At 52.0% G+C, this 2243-nt stretch overlaps 1 protein-coding gene across 1 annotated transcript; it reads left to right on the forward strand.

The window, feature by feature from the left end:
* Positions 1-409: 409 nt before the first annotated feature.
* Positions 410-1393, forward strand: LOC139026908 (uncharacterized). Its single transcript, XM_070442147.1, has 2 exons — positions 410-422; positions 612-1393. The coding sequence occupies exons 1-2, from the start codon at positions 410-412 to the stop codon at positions 1391-1393; spliced, it is 795 nt and encodes a 264-aa protein (XP_070298248.1).
* The last annotated feature ends 850 nt before the right edge of the window (positions 1394-2243 follow it).

Here is a 2243-nt window from a genome sequence, read left to right on the forward strand (position 1 = left end):
GTTCCCGCCTTTCTAGGGAGTTTTTCCTAGCCACCGTGCTTCTACATCTGCATTGCTTGCTGTTTGGAGTTTTGGCTGGGTTTCTGTATAAGCACTTTGTGACATCGGCTGATGTAAAAAGGGCTTTATAATTACAGTTGATTGATTGATTAAAGTATCAAAACAGTGTGTGCATCCCAAATGGCACCCTATGGACCCTGGTTAAATCTAGTGCACTACATAGGGAACGAGGTGCCATTTGTGACACATCCAGGTCCTGTGAATCCGGAGTCTGACTCTTATGCTACCTGCCTTTTTGTTTTAGTTCAATTCTTCTCTATCAGTTTGTTTCTGAATCCTGCTCTGTATGTCCACTCAACGTTGCTACCATACTGTAGAAATCCTCCATCTGCCTCGTGTGGAGCTCTGTATGTCCGCTCAACGTTGCTACCATACTGTAGAAATCCTCCATCTGCCTTGTGTGGAGCTCTGCAGCTCCACAATGATGCTGTTTTATCTAGCCTTGTCATAGTGTACAGACAGAGTGTATTAACGTTCAGCTTCGGTCTTTAACCCAGTAAGTTACAGGCAGCGCACACCATCAAGCACCCAGACACCTCTCCACCACCCAGACATCTCTCCACCGCCCAGACACCTCTCCACCGCCCAGACACCTCTCCACCACCCAGACACCTCTCTACCACCCAGACACCTCTCCACCGCCCAGACACCTTCTTCCACCACCCAACAGACCTCTCCACCACCCAGCGACACCTCTCCACCACCCAGACACCTCTCCACCCCAACACCCAGAAACCTCTACCTCCACCACCCAGACACCTCTCCACCCCCCAACACCATCTCCACCAACCCAGACACCTCCCCACCCAGACACCTCTCCACCACCCAGACACCTCTCCACCACCCAGACACCTCTCCACCACCCCAGCACCACGTCTCCACCACCCAGACACGTCACACCACCCAGACACCGTCTCCACCACCAGGCACCTCTCCACCACCCAGACACTCTCCACCACCCAGCAACCTCTCCACCACCAGGCACCTCTCCACCACCCAGGCACCTCTCCACCACCCAGCAAACCTCTCCCACCACCCAGACACCTCTCACCACCAGACCCTCTCCACCACCCAGACACCTCTCCACCACCCAGACACCTCTCCACCACCCAGACACCTCTCCACCACCCAGACACCTCTCACCACCCAGACACCTCTCACCACCCAGACACCCTCCACCACCCAGACACCTCTCCACCACCCAGACACCCCCACCACCCAGACACCTCTCCACCACCCAGACAGCTCTCACCACCCAGACACCTCTCCACCACCCAGACACCTCTCCACCACAGTTCAGACACAGTCTTTCTCTCTCCTAATCTTTCCTTAGACATTCATATGATGTAGCTCTATAATATTCCCTCCCTTCTTTTTCCTCCCTCATTTCTTCCCCCAATAAATCCAGGGAGCATAGCTGTGAATTATGGATCGGGGAGAAGAGAGGAGGATTTTCCACAGAAAAGGTTGGAGAGGAGACTGAACGAGGGAGAGGGAGGGGGAGAAAGAGAGGCCGTTTGTTTTGGGTGTTAGCATCTCTGCAGCGCAGGGCGTTAGCGCGGTATGAATGAATGTGAGGGGAATCTACCTGTCCCCCGTGCTTAAGTGGTCTATACATCTTCTTTCATCTCTGACGTGCCCTCTGTGTGACACGTGCAACATGAATGACTGAAACTGTTTGTTGCCGAGCTGCAAAAGTGTCACTTTTTTTCTTTCAGTGTGGGTTTGAGAAACTGTTAATGTCACATAGTGTTGGCAGAGTGGTCTCTAGTGTGCATGCACGTGCTCACACACACACACACACACACACACACACACACACACACACACACACACACACACACACACACACACACACGTTCAAGCTGCAGGGATTGTGTTAGTTTTAGAGTTCAGTTTTACTTTAGAAGCTGTAGGAATTCACCTTGTTTTCATCCATCCCATAATTGTGACAAACCCCGTTGCCCGGCCAACCGACAGTCCTACAGACACAGTAATCACCTGAACAATAGTCACTGTGGGCTTTGAGGTTCTGTTTTGTTGGACTGCTCGGAAGCTCAGCAGTCAGTCTCTTCTGAAGTCTGTTTCTAMAGTCCCTAAGGTTGTACCCTGGTTTGGGTCACGTGGGGAACAGCTTGAGCAGATTAGTGTGTGTCATTGTGCCAACAGAACACACAACCACA

This window comes from Salvelinus sp. IW2-2015, unplaced genomic scaffold (assembly GCF_002910315.2).
Source record: "Salvelinus sp. IW2-2015 unplaced genomic scaffold, ASM291031v2 Un_scaffold6327, whole genome shotgun sequence".
NCBI lineage: Eukaryota > Metazoa > Chordata > Actinopteri > Salmoniformes > Salmonidae > Salvelinus > Salvelinus sp. IW2-2015.